General features: G+C 38.6%; 2 protein-coding genes across 2 annotated transcripts; one reads left to right on the plus strand and one right to left on the minus strand.

Annotated features, from left to right (window-relative positions):
• Positions 1 to 6: 6 nt before the first annotated feature.
• On the plus strand, positions 7 to 8,191 carry LOC145483931 (kelch-like protein 28). Its single transcript, XM_081462501.1, has 4 exons — positions 7 to 914; positions 2,443 to 2,610; positions 3,193 to 3,492; positions 3,945 to 8,191. Exons 1-4 carry the CDS (start codon positions 116 to 118, stop codon positions 4,205 to 4,207), a joined length of 1,530 nt encoding a protein of 509 aa, XP_081318627.1. The 5' UTR covers positions 7 to 115; the 3' UTR covers positions 4,208 to 8,191.
• A 1,746-nt stretch (positions 8,192 to 9,937) lies between these two features.
• Positions 9,938 to 15,403, minus strand: LOC145483932 (ceramide phosphoethanolamine synthase-like). Its single transcript, XM_081462502.1, has 4 exons — positions 14,209 to 15,403; positions 12,274 to 12,396; positions 11,845 to 11,925; positions 9,938 to 11,462 (listed from the first exon to the last, which is right to left on the minus strand). The coding sequence occupies exons 1-4, from the start codon at positions 14,971 to 14,973 to the stop codon at positions 11,436 to 11,438; spliced, it is 996 nt and encodes a 331-aa protein (XP_081318628.1). The 5' UTR covers positions 14,974 to 15,403; the 3' UTR covers positions 9,938 to 11,435.
• Between the last annotated feature and the right edge of the window lie 2,660 nt (positions 15,404 to 18,063).

The raw sequence follows: 18,063 nt of genomic DNA on the forward strand, positions 1-18,063 counted from the left end.
ATTGAATCAACTGCGACAGCGCCGAGAACTTTGCGATGTTGAACTTTGTGCTGGAAAACACAGGGTTTCGGCCCATCGTGTTGTCCTTTCTGCTTGCAGTCCCTACTTTAATGCTATGTTCACGGGAAAACTTCTTGAAAGCCAAAAACAAGTCATCCAATTAAAAGAAGTCGACGAAAATGCGCTTCATATTCTGGTCGATTTCGCGTACACCGGAAAAGCTCAAGTCACACAAGAGAACGTCCAAGTTTTGCTACCAGCTGCCAATTTGCTGCAGTTAAACAGGGTCAAGGAGATCTGCTGCCATTTCCTTAGCCAGCAGCTTCATTCGAGCAACTGTTTAGGAATCAGCAAGTTTGCGGAAGCCTACTCTTGTCAGAGCCTTACGAAGAAATCAAGGAAGTACGTTCAAGACCACTTTCAAGAAGTGATCCAACACGAGGAATTTCTCCTTCTCTCAGCTTCTCAGCTGACGGAGCTACTCCGGGATGACAACCTAAACGTTGTATCAGAACAAGTAGTGTTTGAAGCAGTGCTATCTTGGATTAAACACAAACTCCAGGATAGAATTTCACTCCTTGGAAAACTGCTTCAGTACGTTCGATTACCTCTGTTGACATTGCGTTTCCTCACACTTAACTACGAGACAAATGAACTGATTCGCGCAGACAGGACGAGCCAAATTTTATTAAACGAAGCGTTAAAATACAGACTTGTGCAAGGAAAATGCCTTTCTTGTGACACAACGGTGAATCCTCGTCGAGCACCGAAACGCATCTTTGCACTTGGTGGTAAAAATGGCCTTTTTGCCACTTTGAGTAGTGTTGAATATTATGAACCCGAAAGAGACAGATGGGTTGAAGTATCGAGCATGAATCTCAGAAGATTCGAGTTTGGAGCAGCGGTTTTAGATGGTAATAAAGTCCCTTACGTAGTTTAAAGCTGTATTCACGTCAACAGTCCACAATGCAGTTATTGGTCACGAAAATGAGTCATTGATTTGTTTTTGTGTGATTCACCGGTAGTGAATACACGTTTGGTGGATAATTTGACCAATTGCAATGTTGACTGTTAAAATAGTTTTAATCATTCACAATTTGATGACAGATTAGTGCTATCAATGATCTTTCAATTTTGTTATTTATAATTTAAATATTTGTACTAAAAGGGGTAAACAGACCTGTCTCCGCCCACGTTCACAGCCACAATTTTGCAGGTATTTATTTAGGTAGGTAGAGCTATTTGCAAACCCAAGTCAGATTTCAAAGACAAGAATAGAAAGTAAAAGGGAAAATATCACATTCAGAAGCCAATCATCATGTAACGTTGAGTTTCTGCGGACTGAATTATATTAAAATTTCGAAATCAATTTAGGGATATTTTATTCAACTGACAACAGCTTTGAATTTTGTTAATCTTATTGAAAGTATCTGAGAGAGAGCAAGTTCTTTTAGCATGACAGACTGTTTGTCTCAGTGGAAAGACAGGAACTTGATGGATTAGGCATCATAACAAACTGCTCTTATGCATCTTGAACAACAAATGAGGAGGCAAACTTAGTTGAGACAGATAATCTATTAATGCTTTTAAAATGGGAATGAGACAAATCATGTCTGTGCTAGGCATTTCCTCAAGAAAAGGGATCTACTTTAATTTCCAAATCTTGACTGGCAAATTAAACTGGGGCCTTGTCTGTGTGTCCCGTTTGTACACTAAATACAGCAGCAGGTAATTTTTTTTGAAAGATTATGTTTCTCTAGTGTAGAAAGGACCACCTCTTGGATTCAGGGTCAGCTATGAGAATTAAATAGATCAGCAAATAGTTGTTCTGGGTAGCTGCGCTATTCCCTGGGGGGAGGGGGGTACCACCAGAAAAATTTGGTGGGGGTGTGCAGCCCACTTCCCAAAACCCTTACCCTATTTATGGTCAAAATCTGCGATTTTCACCACCCTATTTATGACCAGACCAAAACTTTGATACCCTATTTATGACCATTGCGGCTGACACAGTTGCCCAGCTATAAACATAATTTTTGAAGGGTTTTTGTTTATGGCCTTATCGATAATGATGACAAAGTAGCTTCTTCTAAACAACATACCCAATTCAAGACCAGAGTACAAATACCATACCCTATGTAAGACCAAAATGGCCAAAGTTGATACCCTAATTATGACCGAAACAGCTGAAAAACCATACCCTTTGGGGTCGCACATACCTATATAGCCCATAAGGGGGTTACCCCGCCCCCCCCACCCCCGGGCGTTATCCCTGACAAATGTTCACATTTAATAAAATATGACTCTAGGACTGCCTTGATGTCTTTACATAGTAGTTGTTACTTAATACAAGTATATCATTCAATAGCAAATTGTTGGTGCTAACGTAAGGCAGCTGTACTCGCACAGACAGGGCATAAGTCTTTGATTGCTTGTTTCTTGTAGGTAAACTTTATGCAGTTGGTGGCCTTGTTTGCGGTGTTGGCGTGCACAGTGGTGCACCATTCAGATATTGTGATAATGGAAGTGAGTGTTTTGATCCCGATACTGGTCAATGGAGTAGAGTGCCACCCATGAATCAATGTCGCAGCAACCACACAGTACAACCGTTAGGTAAGGGAATGTAAAAAATTGTTTCAAATTTCATAAAAGCTGTGTAGACTACTATTCTGTGGGAGGCATGGTGGGCTCATGGTTAGTGCGCTGGTTTCCGTATTGATCAGTCTGGGTTCGAGCCCTGGCCAGGGACATTGTGTTGTGTTCTTGGGCAAGACACTTTAGTCTCGCAGTGCCTCTCTCCACCCAGGTGTATAAATGGGTACTGGCAAACTTAATGCAGAGGGTAACCCTGTGATGGACTAGCATCCCATCCAGGGGGGAGTAGAAATACTCCTAGTTGCTTCATGCTACAGAAACCAGGATAAGCTCCAGCCTGGTGGGCCACTTGGCTTGTATGCAGACTTTTTGTTTTCTTTACCTGGACTACTATTCAGGGAAATCTGGGAGAGTGAGCTTTCAGGGAAGTGATGTCTCAGTTGTTTATTTTCTACACAAAAGGAGTAAATCTGAGATAAAATTTAAAGGTTCGTGAAACAAGGATTGGCAAGTAATGGCTTCTACATTTTTGACTTTCAGTAAATCTATAATGATTGCCTGTTAGTGTATAGTACTAAATAATTATTTATTTTTGTCCAGGTGGCTTCCTCTATTCTCTTGGAGGCTATGATGGCAACTCATACCTCAACACAGTGGAATGCTACAACAGTCACACCAAACAATGGAGTCATGTGGCACCAATGCACTACAGTCGAAGCTGCTTTGCCACAGCAGTTTGTGATGGATATCTTTATGCTCTTGGGGGCTATGGGCCATCCTATCTGAGAACTGTTGAACGGTATGACCCTGCCTCTAATTCATGGGAGATGATGCCCGCAATGAGCACGTACAGAATCAATTTTGGAGTTGGGGTTTTGAATGGATGCCTCTATGTAGTTGGTGAGCAAATGTTTTACATTTGGTATGTTTAATAGTGTTCCCGTGACAACACAATTGATTACATGAACATAAAAACTTTATTTAAGAAATATAAAATATGTACCGTGTTTCTATAACTCAATAGTGGAAGTTTGGGAGACAGGCGAGTGTTTCCACAGCTTTTTCAAGTTCTCCCAAACTTCTGTGAGTGTTTCTATAACTTGATAGGAACACAGAGCACATGTTTTCTCTTTCTTTTAGAAAATTCTGAGACAAAAAAAGAAAACAATTAATTTTGTTTACTTTGACCATCAAAATGTACATTCTCTTTACTCGTGCTATCATTACATCTGCTCTTGAAACAGCTTGTGCCAGTTCTGTGTTTCTATCAACTTATAGAAACACTATTTTAAACCAATCAGCGTGCATATTTCCTTTGGGTTATTTTCTAATTTTACTTATTTTATTTTCAGGTGGCCACAATGGCGTGTCCCATTTACGAAGTGTTGAACGATTTGACCCAGTCTCCAGTGAGTGGACTATGGTAGCCCCAATGAGTCGCCCTCGCACAGGTCTTAGTGTTGCGGTGTTGAATGGACTTCTGTATTCAGTTGGTGGTCATGACGGCACAGGTTATCTTAGTCTTGTTCAACGCTACGATCCATCTTCCAACACATGGCACAATGTAAAGAGCATGTGCTCTAGTCGATGTAGTTTTGGAATAGCAACTCTGTAAACATTTTCAAAATTAATGTGTATATAAGCAGTTATTCAAAATTTTAATCATGGACTGAAGTAATAATTTTATTATTGAATATAGATTCATATTGAGCCTTTACTAGGAATATCACATACATACCATTTTGTGAATCCAGTGATGCACTTGTTCAAGACAATATTGACCATATTGTAATGTATATAGGAAGAGCTGGAAAGACTGACAGAAGTCAGTCCATAAAAAGTCATCCAGCCCAGGACCCTTGTTTGAGGAATTAGTTACCATGCACAATTCAGGATGTGAAAAAAAAAAAAAAAAATCAGGTGTAATTCAGTCTGGACAGGAAAATATTTGATGTTTCTCAGTTATTTTTCACAGACCTGGTCACCCAAGAAATGTTCCTTGACAGTTCGCTAGCTCAGTCACATTCAGGTTAATCTTTGGTTCATTTGTGTTGTTTTTGGGATGTGTGTTTCTCTTCCTTGCAGTTGAGCAGTCTGATTTTCCTGTCATGTAGGATGAATGAGTCAGCTGGCCTGCTGTCATTTACTCTATCAAAGTTGAAATTCTTCCAACTTCTTTTCGTACGTACTGTACAGTACTTTGTGATTTACTTACTAGGAAGAGATTTGATTCATGATAAGTTTGCCCTCATTAAACAACATTCATGCACAATGCATGACCTAGTAGCAACTTTCATACATTTATTATATGGCGTATTCTTGTAACTGACAAACTGTGCACTCTAATTGGCTAGTTGTAGGGAATTATAATTTCTCCCATAATATGCCCATGGGTGGATTGCATGCTTGCTAAAACAAAGCAAAAAGCCATATAGTAAACAACTTAATATCAACCTCAACCGTTCGGTCTCAGTGGGAGAATCTCAAACCTCGACCTCGCCATATTAACCTCACTATCGCTCTGACAGTCAACACGGCAAGGTCTCAGCCTGAGATTTTCCTGTAAAGACCTCACTCTTGGTTGATAAGTAGTTAGTAAGAACATTTCATACAAAGACTTGAGATAGGGTTTTGGCATTGTGGTTTTCTCACATGAGATGCCTAGCTCATTAAATGTAGGCTAAAAAATTGTTGAAGAGGGTTTAGTAAAGGAATGTTAAGTACTTCAGAAATATCCATACTCCTGACATAATGTTTTTGGTTAGCTCTCCCCCCTCCCTCCCCTCCCTCGCTCAACCAACCCTTAGGAATTTTCAGTTTAACTAGTTCTCCCCCCTCCCCCTCAGAATTTCTGCTAACCTTCCTTGGGATAGGAATGGATATTTCTGGAACTGCATTTAACAGTAAACCATAAGATAGATAAGAAATAATTAAATGCGAGAGGAAAGGGGAGTCAAAAATGCTTTGTAAATAGATATCTTCATTTTTTCGACATTGAGCAATAAATAATATGATGTCCTCTTCAGCATGTAGCTTTGATATACTTTTACTGAGACACGTTAAGAACTTCCTCACCAATTCTGTTTGATTCGACCAAGAATTTTGAGGGTATAGTATTAGTTCATGTTGTCAACATTGCTAATGTGATGTGAGGCTTCCCACAAACACAATTCAAGCTTTGTTTGCATTACCCAAACTCAGTATCATATTTGTGTTTTATAGAATATATTATACAGCTGTATCAAAGTTATATGACCTTAAAATAATGCAATATTATATTATCAATGTGTTTTTATGAAATTATTTCAATTAAAGGACCACTAGGAATGTGAGCAGCTTTTTTAATTGTCAAAGGGCTTATAATAAAAAAATATGCATTTTAATGTGCTGCACATTATTGCTGTTCTAAAAATATAAATTTTGGCTTCACTTATCAGTAAATTATATTTGCTACAGTCAAGTTGACATAAAAACCAGTAATGAAATGTACTATTTGGCATTATATAAGAGATTATATGATGCGAAATAGACTAGTCACTTACCCTGCATAGAACCAATGATGCATGCTCTTGTGGATCACTGGCCTTGAAACAGTCATCCCACATGAGGCTGCAATAACAAAAAATTACAGTGGTGAAGCTGACAAAGAACTAAGCAAACACATACAAGCTCAGCCAACTCTATGAGGGGTCACCTCCACAGTTTGTCCCTTCCTGTATCTCCTTGTGTGAACAGTACACCATCTCCTTTCCTGCAAATGTACATTTTAATGCCATCCAGCACTGGAATTATCATGCTGTTTACTTGATTAACATAGAATACAATGATAATCATTCTTGTCAGGTTCCTGGATAAGAACATCTTTCTTACAGTTTATAGAGTTTTTTTTTATTAGCATGGTATATATCCCATGCTCATAATTTATCACTCTCTATGGGAAAGGAAAACTTAACTTGACTAAATGATGCCGCCTTGAACCTTCAAGTTTGCATTTTTCTTTAAATGTTTGTATTGAAGAGTTGGTCATACATCTAAGGGAGTTTATCTGCTTGTGATAGGAGACAAGTGGTAACTCCTCTTGCCTGATTTTTTTCTCTTTCTTAGAGATGTATTAAGCTTAGCAGAAACTTTCTTGATGTTGCAGAATTGTGTTTATTTATTTATTTACTATTAATAGATTTTAATAATTTTATTTTGGGGGCAGAGTTGGGGATCTGACACTATCTGCAGATTTTTAATACCCTATTCGTAACTCTTTTAGGGAAACAAAATTTAATATAAGTTCTGTATACTGTAGGCTTTAATAATTTGTAAGAAAACATTGTGCACCTCATTGGTTAATACTATAATAATTATAGTTATAATTATTAAAACTGTAGGCTTAACCTAAAACATGGAAGAAATTACTACAGACAGTACTTGTATTTGAAATGACAGTTTTCTGATCAGAAATTTTTAATAAATTTTTGAAAACAAAGATTCTGACTAGAGCCGGTTTCTACCTGTGGCAAGCGTCTTGGACAATGATTTCCTTTTGACCAAGGGAAAATTTAAACAGTGTGGCCAGGCTTTAGCCGCCTACGCAGACAGTCTTTGGGCTCATCACACAATCTTCCGCACAAGATTGCGTGACGAACCCAAAGAGCGTCTGTGTAGGAGGCTTGCCAGGCATTTACTGTGGGACAGTTTGCAAGGGAGGACAGTTTAGGAGAATAGGTTGGAGCTCCATACTTTCACACATGGAACCATTCACACCTCACCTGTAATCAAAACTTACTACAGTTGAACCTGTATTAAGCAGTCACTCTCAGGGAAATGGCTAAGTGACCGCTTATAAATACAGGGTGATTGCCTAATACAGGTTGCAAGAAGAACGGTTCAAATACAATCAGTGCTGAAAAGTCCTTGTACCTTGTTACATATTTGAAACTGTATGAACAAATAATTGACACTGTGTGACCATTCAATATAGGTCAAGACAATAGAGATCCAAAGTCCTGTTGGGACTTCGCAAATTGACCACTAATAGAAGTAAAAATTACAGTAATTAAGGGAAGTAGTTTTCGGGACTTTAAAACTGACCGCTGAATAGAGGGTGACAGCTTGATATGGTGCCACTCAGTACAGGTTCAACTGTATTTTAATTTCCAACTTGATGATGCCAAGACAACATTGAAATGTTTTTTGGTGCGGATATTTGTTAATGTATTAACTGAGTGGAAGATTGTACAAATTATACAACGGCACAGTTCATCTTCATTGAAATTAAAGGATTTATCTTGATCTTTTCCAAAAGGGCATGGTAACAAATCTTGTAATCTGATCAGTTCTTAGTGCGGTCTGGATTTTCCTATCTCTGTCCATCGTCACAGTAACGTGTGAAAAGTTGACAATTATTATAAAAGTGGGAGGGAGGAAAAATAAATAAGTTATTTACTGGCTATAGTCAGTCCGTAAAGTGCAAAACTGTGACCTTGGACTTGAAAATGTTGCCTGAGGCCACAGTTGTTCACCATACAGACTCCCAACCGGCGAATATCATATATTTCAATCTTTTTCCCTGATCGTAAAGTTCACAATATGTTAACCAGTGTCATTTACAAAGCATGCTGGTGGACTGCATGTCAGAGGTAAGGCTAAATAATTAAATACAGACTACAACAGTGGAAAGAGTGGCATTTTATTTTCATTGACACAAATACCTTTATAAGTTACTATGCGATCATATTCTTCTTCTTCAAAAATGACATATGATCCGACATCAGTCAAAACATATTGCCCAATTTATTATTACAGAATTTATTAATAAGTTGTGTCCCTGTACGGCCACAAGTTTCCAGTTACACAATCTCTAACAAGACTTTGTACAGCAGAGATATCTACATGCATGTTCCAGAATGAAGTGGAGTTTAATGTTTTCATTTATTTACAGGATAAGGTGTTAGTATTGTACAGATCTTTGAAAGGAGGGGTCATGAGTTAGTCAGGTTTACTGCTGTTGGCAAAGTAATAACCTTAACACCCTACATCAAACTCCTTTCAAATAGCCATGACTAGAGCATTCTCGTTGGTCTTGGTACTCAGTTGCAGAGCTAAGTTCACCTTAACAAAGTTTAAAAAATAATTATTTAAGTTACTTGTGACAAAAACTTGTGAATGGTGAGTCTGATGCAGCATCTCGCCCATGGGACTCATCAACCTTTTCTGCTTCGGCAAAGTCATTAAGCACCATCCTCCAAGCCCCACTTTCAACCAATTGCAGTGCTCAACCTTTTTGCCAAAGCAAAAGCATCTTTGATGAGTCCCTCTGTCCAGATGAAATACTGGGTCAAACTAGCCATTTACAAGTTTTTAATAATTATTAACATTTCATACACAATACTTTTTAACAAAGATTAAGAAGCATGTTATGATGCTGATCATACCGTAACAATAATTTATGATAATTATGCACTTACATTATCAAATAATCACATTTACATCTATTTTGCAGTGCTCTTATTAATTTCCTTTGCCATCTATAGTTAAGTGGTGTAATCTAATCTTCAAAATAAATTAGCATTAGTATAAGACTACCAACACTAGTATTTCACACATTTTCATAACCTTATTAAATACAACTTACATAAGAAACAAAAATAATTAATGTGTAATCAACTCGAATCATAAAATATCACCAAAATAAAGAATTAATCAACCTATAACAAAATTTCTGAATAGGCCATATTCGTATTCTCGGTATTGGTCGAACTAGAACTAGCTTGCAACCAAGGCTAGGAGAAAACATTATTAATAATTATTTTTAGTGTTCCTTTTCATGGCTCCTAAAAAAGCAACCCAACTATCATCTTCTGTTAGAATACTCTTACTGTTTTCTTTCTTTATTCCTCAAATAATTTTTGTGCTATAGTTGATTAATTGGTAAAAGGACTTCCTGTTGTCCAAATTAAGTCTGTAATTATATTCATGATTATAACAAATCAGAGTGCAATTTTGAGGTTATCTGAGTTTATGAGTTTGTTAATGACTTACAGTCGTATGGTTACAGACCAAATGGGACTCACACAGTCCTATTACAGTTTGATCTGAAATGACTTATTTGTAAATTAATTTCATTTATGACGGACCAATGCCGATCAGCGCTTTGACTCATTTTTCAAGCTTCAAGGTGTACTTAAATCCAATTTAGGATTTTGACACAAAAATATGTACAAGAATGTACAAACCATACGAAATAAGCAGACAACAGAAAGCACCCATCCACCCACCCAGGGATGAACATATTGTGTGCTCAAGGAAATACTGATGGAGAATAATAAAAACAACTAATTTTTCACTTTCAGAGTTCTAAACTTTTCATTAAAAATGAAAAATATTTATCTCATAATGCTGTACACAAATAGCTGAGTTTGCCTTTGTTATCAACAAATATGCCATTGTGATAAATAGATGCACAATAAGAATATAATTTTAAATACTAATTAATATACCTATAGATGTTTACAGTACAACTCTCCAGCTACGATGGTGCCTGAAAACAGTGACAAAAATCTTTGATATTCTAGATTGATTATCTTAAAACTGGCCGTAAAGGTAATCCTATGAACGCAAGTGCAATTAAAGATTTACACTAAGAGTGATATTTGAAGTACTGCAAATCCTTAATTGATTGAGCTTTCATACTACTACTCATTTATTACATGACTGAAAAATTGCGCACACAAAAGTGTCACACTCTCCCTCCTTCATTGATGAATTTATTGACTACAGCAGTTGGATAATAAATCTCTTATTAGTTGTTTTGGTGTGTAGTATCACTTTATATTTTTACTCGTTGTTTGTTATTTTGACTCGCCCTACGAGCTCAGCAACAATACAGCACAACTTGTAAAAATATACAGCGATACTACACACCAAAACATCTAATAATATAGATTTATTATTGATTTGCTAAATAATGCATATAGTGCAAATTTAGAATTGACAATAAATTAGCCTGCTCTCAGCCAATCACATTGAAATAATTTTCTCAGTCACATAATAAGGCTAGTTTTAAATCAAACAATTTTGAGTACAATAATATATAAATAAGCAAAAGTAACCCTACAGGCTTGGGTAATTTGTAGTCTTTGAAAAATTTACAAGTGCTCATTCATTCCAAATTGCATGAGAAAAATTATTTGATTATTTGCGCAACTATATACCTGTAATTTAATTTCAACTTTCTGCACCATTCAGGATTTATTGATGTGCTCTCAGCCAAACAGTGTTGAAATTTTTGAATGTATATTATTACACCATAAATCTAAACATCTGATTTGGCACAATTATAAAGAAAATAAAGAAATGCCATTTAAGCCAAAGAAATTCTTCACAACACACATGACATTCCTTTTTCCTTCCCAAGTTTTTACAGAAATAACATAGTTGCATGTATATGATGGTCAGGAAAAAAGTTTAACCAGTATTTTCACAGCAAGAATTTCTTTAACAGCACTTTTCACAAAACTTTCAACAAACAGTTTCCAAAATTTGTTTGAAGTTCCTCAAGTTCACTATGAACTAAGTCATTTTATTGTTACAGTAGTTACAGTTGTCAAATTAGTCAAAGCACAAACTTCAGAACATGGCAGTGAATTCCTTTGCCAACTTAGTTGCCAAGTTGTGAACGTTGACATGACAGAAGTTCGAGGCCACTTTAACCATTCTTTACAGCCATGTTAAGGGTTAAGAGTGCAAATCACCATGACATTCACCTTGACCCATCAAAATAAATTATTATGACAATTAGCAAGAAGTTCCAACCAGGCTCTAGAAGGCTTCTGAATAGCTTGACAACGATTCTATGTTCCAAGTAAGTATGCTCTCACCTGGAAAGACAAAAAAAAACTTAAAATGATCCTACATTAGAATGTGGAGTTTACATTAAAACATAAACCACGCAGAAATATAACATGTGTCAGTCAACAGGATGCGCTTTCAGCTATCCTCCACACTGTAATGATCAAAACACTGCTAAAACATGGAGGCTTTCGAAACATTTTCACCTTTGGAGACTTAAAAACACATGGTTTTCATTTGAGAAGGCAAAATTTTCTTAATGTACATGGTAAAGTAGGAGAAGATGCTGATGCCATTTTGATTCTTAAGTGGGCAAGAGAGACAAATGCATCAAAATATTAAATTGATGCATTATACTAGTGTGGAAAGGTGGATAAAATGTGGATAAAACTACTAAGTCAGTTGTCGTACCTCCATTAAATGCAGTTGAGAAAACACAATAACAAATGCAAGCTCAAGAGGACCAAAGTAGTTCAACATCTGTACCCAAACCTGAAATTGATAACAAACCAAAGTCAATACCAAACATCAGCAGCCTGGTTACATTTTGTATTGTATTACATTTTGATTATCAGTAACCTTCTGTCAGGGTGTTCAGTAGAACAACAGGTGGATTTTCCACCTTCTGTCAAGACGAAGGTAGCTGGGTAAATGTTCTGGCTACAAACTGCAGGGACTTTACAGCATGCAAAGAAAGATGTGTCCCAGCACCCAGGGATAGTAGATGTTTCAGTTGGTCTAGCAGCTTCTGTCTACAACTTGCCCAACAGGCAAGCAGCACTGTCTTAAGTAGCATCAAGGAATAGGGAAAATCAAGACTACCAAAATTATGCTTCTTACCCATAACTTGTCAAACAGGACTGCAAGGATGGTGAATTGCAGAAAAGCATCAGCACTGGACACTTTCCAAAGCCACATCACAGCCCATGTGCTACGGTAACTCAGCACTTCTGCCTGTAATTCCTGTTTCAAGAAATAAAAACAGCACCGATCAGAGTTTCCACTTGGTATTTATTGTAGCAATTATAGTATTATACTAAAGTGATTCAATAACTGATCATTAACTTAGACGAAATCACATCAAACTTTGTGCCACTAAAAGACATTTGGTTGCACTCGACCGTGTGGATGGTCCAAGCTTCTTTCTTTTGACAATTCCAAAAACACCAAACTGATGAAGGACATTCAGGCAAAAATGTTGTGATCAAAATTTTAACTTGAGTTCCAGCAGACATAAACCACAAACTTTGAAGGCAAAATTGAGATATTCTTGAGATTTCACACAATAGAGGAGAAGAGGCAGAGATGATTAACAACTACCAAAACTCAACTTTCCATCTCCATTTTCTGCATTGAAACTCATGCATGAATTCACTTTAATGGACCTGTTTAGCTTCATATCTTTATTACCATTATAGATCATGTGGAGAGGTTTCAATAAGATCAGTTAAGGGGTAAAATCCTCCACCATATCCAGCAAATTCACCTAAAGTTGCAGCCCAATTTCTTAAAGAGATCACAGCAAAAATTGAACTTCAGTGAGCCTCCTACTTTGCAGCTTTGACCTCCTACGTAAAGATTATTGAAACCTCTACATGTGACATTCTCTAAAACACCTTTCCTTCCTCTTTGTAAAAGTAATAGTAGATTCATACCTATTTGAACATGATTTAAGTCGAAACAGAAAGACACTCTTAATAGAAATGGACAACAAAGCGTAAGAGGTCTACTGATCATAGATGTGTTTCATCTTCCCAGTGAAGAAGCGCAGTAGTTTAAGAAACTAATCATTTTTGAGAATGGTTTGAAATATTGATGTCTACATGTGTTCTTGCACTGGAAGGAAATATAATACACCAGCAGGTGTATAGAGCCAGTATAGAAAATCCACTGCACATTCTTGCTCCAGCATTTTATTTGGTAGCCTAAGAAACTTACTGACAATAGTCACTCATGCGTCTGGGTCAAGACAGGTAGGAAATGTGAGAGTTAAGTTTTTCAGGAACACAAGGTGGCAGAAACCAGACTTAACACAATGATGCTGAGCATCTAAACCAGCATTCAATGACACCTGCATTACGAATATACTTATAATGAGCCTATGAGTATAATAAAGATACCCAGACGCATGATATGCTATGACCAGTTTATTCAGTTATTTATTTGCACTGAGCAACGGTGCATTATATCAAGATGGATTCAAGTTACACAAATTTTCTGCTAGCTATTCAGAATCATAAGGAGTTTCTTTTCATTTTCTGACTTAATGGTCTTACTGCCACCTAGACAAAAGGACAGCGAACAAAAGAAACTATTGTGTCTGTTTTGTGCAATCTGCATAATGACAGTCTGCATAATGTGACATGTGGACAATGTCTGTTTTCTGCAGATATAAATACTGTACAGTAAATAGACAATGTCTTGTTGCATATAACTCTTGGGCATATTATACATCTTGGTAGATTAATCCAGTAGATTAATTCTTCTAACTTTCAACAAAATTTTCAGAAATAACAAGTTCTTATATATAGTAGGACTGCTGTAAGCTTACATTTTGTACTTTTCTAGGGTAGTCTGTTTTCATAAATTTAAAAATCGAGAATATTTCCCCGTTTTTTTTTACTGTTGTCGGCAAATTAGGCTCTCTGTACAGAGATTTACCCTGAATTATATAGCAAATTTCACTCTAAAGGAAAACGAACCTTAATTTCCAAGTCCAACAATAGAATATAAGAGCTTACTACAAGCAGCTGCATGAGTAAACATGCCACTTACCCTTGGTATGTCTGGGTTAGGTTTCTCCAGTAACTCCACATACGAATGCAAGTAATGATCCCAAAAACCACTTCTGGCAATTATTTGCACCACAACAAGCAGCATTTTAATATTCACTGAGCGCCGACTAACATGGACATATCGCTCCTCTTCTTCGCTTTGAAAACACACCGCTTTTCTTCCCGATTCAAGTTCATCATGAGGTTTTCCTCTGACCCGTTTCCACGGTGGATATCGATTTAGAAAAACCGCACATGCTCCTCCAACTAAAAGACCGCCACACATATCGGCAAAAGCGTCGACAAGATAACCCATGGAGCCCCAAACGGACATAAAATTCCCCTTCAAATTTTGTTGAGCACGAAATACAACACCGTCTAAAATATCAAGCTGACAGCGAAGTTCGTAAAGGACAACTCCGAGTCTTCGGATACCAAGGGAGCCCGAAATAAAGCATTTAGCAGCCAGGACAGCGAGAAAGAGATGAATTCCACTGATAAGATTGGGAGTAACGCCGGGAACGGCGTGTAAGCCGGTATTCTCGTTAAAAAATTGCATCCATGGAAGGTTTACGTAATGATCCGTGTGGTCCTGCATCCGGAGTTTTATGGATTTCACGGGGAACATCATATTTTCTGCCATTGATGAATTGTAGAATGAACCATGCTCTGCAAGTTCATCGAAGAAGCTGAGGTCCATCCACACAAAAAACGTCACAAGCGCGAAAACGAAGTAGAAGCCACAGCTTTCTTCACAACCAGCCATGATGTCGTGTTTAAAGTCGCCAACTTGAACAGGTATCAAATCTGTCTTGGTCGGCCACGAACTGGGCTTATGGTGTCGTAATGCCGTCGTGAGAAGACGCAAAAACTTTCTCAATCCATTTTGATAATTAACAATGCTGACTTTCAAGTTCTTTTCTCAAGAAAACGCCGCGACTTCTTTTCAGATTTCCTTTGGCTTTGAGAGCCACGTGATCAACTTTTTTCCATATTAGGAGGTCACACTTCGGGCCCGCTCTGTGATCGGAGTATTTCTGTTGAACGTGTACTTCAGTGAAGCAGCGTTGTCGTTTGGATGGAAAAAAAATTGTTCCTTCCAATACAACAATGTGGATGAATAAAAGAGCTTCCTGTGAAGACCACAGGCTTTTGACTACTGCACAATGACCTGTCTCTAATAATAACTCAAATCATGCCACATCCCATATATGGTCTTCCGGTCCAAAGACTGCATACCAAAGAGAGAAGGAAACAATATTAAACGTTTACAAAATTCACGATTAAAAGTGCTTAAATCGCTATGTCGTTGTATGTGTTTCTTTTTATAGATTCTGACAAATCGGTCGCGAAGAAAGCGCGCAAACTTTACGTATCTTGGAAATTTTTACTGAAAGACGGAATGTCATTGACACATCATTCGACATCACACCACTTATCCACTTATCAGCTAATACAGGGGAAACCCTCGCGTGAAAACAAGGTCACGTTCAGGTATTGAGCTGAAACAGTGAAAGTGGAGACTCATCATCAATCCCGCGTAAAACCAGTTTTACCCGATCTTTCGATTGGTACAGCTTCGTAAATTTTATAAAATTAGCTTAGTTTTGTATGTGCTTGATTTCCGCCGCTCTCTCATGATCAGGTCCGCCCCGAAACTGAGAGGGGCTGAGCGCGGGCTCACTTCTCGAAAGTACGGCTGGTGATCGCGTCATTGATCTGACCAAACACGCAAGCTCCTGGTTGACCGCAAACCCTGCTGTTTCTATGACTCTGAAGAATCGCATAACAGTTTCTACGCATTTTTTATACAGTCGATATTGATATGCGTAAGAGACGTGATGGCAAACAAGAACGTGTGTCCACACGTGAAGACTGAAGGGCAAAGGGTGAAGGGTAGGGAGCGGAGAGCGGAGAGCGGAGAGCGGAGAGCGGAGAGCGGAGAGCGGAGAGCGGAGAGCGGAGAGCGGAGAGCGGAGAGCGGAGAGCGGAGAGCGGAGAGCGGAGAGCGGAGAGCGGAGAGCGGAGAGCGGAGAGCGGAGAGCGGAGAGCGGAGAGCGGAGAGCGGAGAGCGGAGAGCGGAGAGCGGAGAGCGGAGAGTTTAGAGCGGAGAGTGAAGAGTGAAGAATGAAGACGGAAGAATGGAGAGCCAAGAGTGAGAAAGAAGAGCCTGAGAACGGCGTTTAGACGTCCAAACACGTCGGTTGGGCCTTGCTGGGACTGATCGTGAGAAGTACCAAGTGAAAGTTTCCCTATGAAATTTTTTCTTAATATTATGGTTCTTAAGTGCTCATGATATCGACCATTTCAGGAGCCAAAAATGTGTTAGCGATGTTTAGTGCGAGTCTTCAGCTAATTATATTGGGCGGCCTCATGGTTAGTGCGCTCGTAACCGAATCGCGCGCCCAAAGGGGGTGGGGGGGGGGGTACTGCCATATATGGGCTTTATAGGTATGAGCCGCTGTGAAGGGTATGGTTTTCAAGCAGTTTACTCTAGGATAGGGTATATAAATCAGAGCGTTTGGGTCTAGAATAGGGTATCATTTTTCACAAAACTGACCGGTTGGTTGAAGATTTTATCTAGAGTAAGGAAACCAGGAATTGCCACTCAAAAATGTAAAAAAATCAAATCGGCAAGTTAAAATTTATGCAATTCAGCCTCAACAGTTTCGATAGATGGGGGGATTTGGAGAGTTTACTCTAGGATAGGTTAGCAAAATTCAGTTGAACTAGCTCTGGTATAGACTAAGGGTTCCAGGGTCCCAGCGGCACATCCCCACCCAGAAATTCCCAAAGTAACCCCTCCCAGGATCGCGCGGTCTGGGTTCGAGCCCTGGCCGGGGACATTGCGTTGTGTCCTTGGGCAAGACACTTTACTCTCACAGTGCCTCTCTCCACCCAGGTGTATAAATGGGTACCGGCGAATTTAATGCTGGGGTAACCCTACGATGGACTAGCATCTCGTCCAGGGGGGAGTAGAAATACTCCTAGTCGCTTCATGCTACAGAAACCGGGATAAGCTCCGGCCTGATGGGCTACTGGGCTCCTATGCATACTCTAATAGTCGCTAAACATATAAATGGCATAAATGTATGGGAAATCAGACTGAAGTTCGGACGGGAATTTCCTGGCAAGTGGAAATCCACTTTCGATTTTATCAGCGGCTAAGGCAGACAATTTCTTGAACTTTCACGAAAGCGGCCTGAAGGGAGGGAGACTCACATGCCTGCTGTTACTTTCCTTGATATCGATCACCAGTATTGTAAAAGAGTCAAGATGTAGCCTAATTATAGTCCCTCTTTTGCTTAGTCCGTCCAGCGAGACCGTAAAGAGGGCGGCAAAGGGTTTTTGCGTGACGTGTGATCGCCCCAAAATCAGCATGCGTGATTCGTGATTGAGACCAAATTAGCCGCGTGACGCGGGACAGGACATCATAACGTGATGCGTGATTTGCTATTTCACAAGCACGTTATGCGTAATTTACCAATTAGATTTCCGTGATAAGTGAACGTTCTTTGAACTAGAAGGATATCATTCATTCAAAGTAAATAGTAAATAGAGTCTTAAAAAAGATCATCAAATCGTGGCAGACGTGACACCATTTTCTGGTCTTTTCCGTCCTTTTCTTGACCTCTGACTATGATGTCTTTGATCTTCGTGGATCTCATGGTACTATAGGTCCAAATAATTGTGATACAAATTATAGGAAAATTATAGGAATAAGTCAATTGAAAATAGCTAAACGTTGCACAAGGACTATGAGTTTCAGTATTATTTTTGTCAATTTTGTCGACCGATCATTTTTGGCAGTGCATCGATCAGACCAAGAGAATATGACACACCATATCCGAATCCG

This window comes from Orbicella franksi, chromosome 4, assembly GCF_964199315.1.
Source record: "Orbicella franksi chromosome 4, jaOrbFran1.1, whole genome shotgun sequence".
In the NCBI taxonomy this organism is placed as follows: domain Eukaryota; kingdom Metazoa; phylum Cnidaria; class Anthozoa; order Scleractinia; family Merulinidae; genus Orbicella; species Orbicella franksi.